The sequence below is a fragment of the Sinocyclocheilus grahami genome, unplaced genomic scaffold (assembly GCF_001515645.1).
Source record: "Sinocyclocheilus grahami isolate Dianchi unplaced genomic scaffold, SAMN03320097.WGS_v1.1 scaffold1497.1, whole genome shotgun sequence".
Classification (NCBI taxonomy): Eukaryota; Metazoa; Chordata; class Actinopteri; order Cypriniformes; family Cyprinidae; genus Sinocyclocheilus; species Sinocyclocheilus grahami.
In genome coordinates this window covers 117822-120321 of record NW_015506676.1, presented here as the reverse complement: position 1 = coordinate 120321, position 2500 = coordinate 117822, and the positions used below count along the sequence as shown (strand labels likewise).

General features: G+C 45.0%; 1 protein-coding gene across 1 annotated transcript in view; it reads left to right on the top strand.

Annotated features, from left to right (window-relative positions):
- Positions 1-2500, top strand: part of LOC107570724 (armadillo repeat protein deleted in velo-cardio-facial syndrome-like) — a 21077-nt gene that overhangs the window by 9020 nt on the left and 9557 nt on the right. The window contains exon 8 of the mRNA XM_016256986.1: positions 777-939. Within this exon, the coding sequence (XP_016112472.1) occupies positions 777-939 (163 nt within the window). The remainder of the gene's footprint in view (positions 1-776; positions 940-2500) is intronic.

Below are 2500 nucleotides of genomic sequence, written 5' to 3'. Positions count from 1 at the left end.
TAAATGTGAGAATCATCACTGAGGATAATTACAATTAAAACAAACAAACAAATAAATAAATATTCTAAAATTAAAAGTAATGCATTACAGTAATATATTGTAAACTTGGGTAAATGTGCTTAACTGTTATTAAAAAATGTCTTAATTTTCTTTATGCAATATGCATTTGATTTTTTTCATGGGTTTAAGATGCGGCACGTTTCTCACTATGAACTGCACATGATTATTTGAGGAGTATCGTCTGATGATCTGCTAGCAGGAGGATCTTTAGATGTGTATTTGATTCACTGATGTGAATAAAGAATCGCTGCTGTAACAGAGAGACGCTGTTAGTATGAAAGACACGTTCTGATGTATAAAATCCCTAAAGCCATCTCTGCTTTTCACTCGGGATCAGACTCTCTGAATCCGATTTGACTCCAGAGGATGAATAACAGAATCTTGAATCTTTTGGTTCAGGTGTGACTGTAGATCCATTATTCAGTGTTGTTTATTACCTCCGGCATCACCAGTACTAGTGCTCCGAGTGATCTGAACAAACCTCTGACATTAAGTATTAAACTTCAGCGTGTAGCTTGTCCCGCAGCGCTCAAGAAAACCTCTCAGAGCATCAGAAAAAGCCTGTCAACCAGTGCTCACATGTCCTTAAAATAATGCAAAACTCTGGTTCTTACAGGATTTGGTCCTCATGTCTCACGTTCCCATTTCACGTGTATTTTAGATGATTGTATGAAGTGTCTCATGAATGATTCATGCTAATGAGTCTGTTTCTGCAGGCCTGGAGCTTCTGTACCAGCCGGAGGTGGTCCGACTCTACCTGTCACTTCTCAAGCTGAGCCAGAATCACAACACGCTGGAGGCGGCGGCCGGAGCTCTGCAGAACCTGTCAGCTGGACACTGGGCCGTGAGTCACACCAGAGACACAGTGACTGACCATCTGTAAGTGACTGTGACTGACCGTCTGCAACTGACCATCTGCAACTGTCCGGCTGTAACTGACCATCTGTGACCGACCGTCTGTAACTGAGTATCTTCAACTGACCATCTGCCACTGTCTATCTGCAGCTGTCCGGCTGTAACTGACCATCTGTGACTGACCATCTGTAACTGATCGTCTGTGACTGACCGTCTGTAACTGATCGTCTGTGACTGACCGTCTGTAACTGACCGTCTGTAACTGAACGTCTTCAACTGACCATCTGCAACTGACCATCTGCAACCGACCATCTGTAACTGACCATTTGTAACTGTCTGTGACTGTCTGTGACTGACTGTCTGCAACTGATCGTCTGTAACTGACCGTCTTCAACTGACCATCTGCAACCGACCATCTGTAACTGACCATCTGTAACTGTCTGTCTGTGACTGACTGTGTATGACTGTCTGTAACTGACCATCTGTGACTAACCATCTGTGACTGACCGTCTGTAACTGAGTGTCTTCAACTGACCATCTGCGACTGACCATCTGTCACTGACCTTCTGTGACTCACCATATGTAACTGACCATCTTCAACTGATCATCTGTAACTGACCGTTTTCAACTGACCATCTGTGACCGACCATCTGTAACTGGCAATCTGCGACTGACCATATGTAACTGTCTGTGACTGACTGCAGCTGACTGTCTGTGACTAACCATCTGTTACTCACCATCTGCGACTGACCATCTGTAACTCTCTGTAACTGTCCATCTGTAACTGACCATCTGTAACTGTCTGTCTGTAACTGACCATCTGCGACTGACCATCTGTAACTGACCATCTGCGACTGACCATCTGTTACTATCCATCTGTAACTGACGATCTGTAACTGTCCATCTGTAACAGACCATCTGTGACTGACCATCTGTAACTGTCTGTGACAGTCTGTGACTGACTGTCTGCAACTGACCATCTGTAACTGTCTGTGACTGTCTGTAACTGTCCATCTGTAACTGACCTTCTGTGACTCACCATATGTAACTGATCATCTGTAACTGACCGTCTTCAACTGACCATCTGCGACCAACCATCTGTAACTGGCAATCTGCGACTGACCATCTGTAACTGTCTGTGACTGACTGCAGCTGACTGTCTGTGACTAACCATCTGTTACTAACCATCTGCGACTGACCATCTGTAACTCTCTGTAACTGTCCACCTGTAACTGACCATCTGTAACTGTCTGTAACTGACCGTCTGCGACTGACCATCTGTAACTGTCCATCTGTAACTGACCGTCTGCGACTGACCATCTGTTACGGTCCATCTGTAACAGACCATCTGTGACTGACCATCTGTAACTGTCTGTGACAGTCTGTGACTGACTGTCTGCAACTGACCATCTGTAACTGTCTGTGACTGTCTGTAACTGTCCATCTGTAACTGACCGTCTGCGACTGACCATCTGTAACTGTCTGTGACTGTCTGTAACTGTCCATCTGTAACTGACCGTCTGCGACTGACCATCTGTTACGGTCCATCTGTAACAGACCATCTGTGACTGACCATCTGTAACTG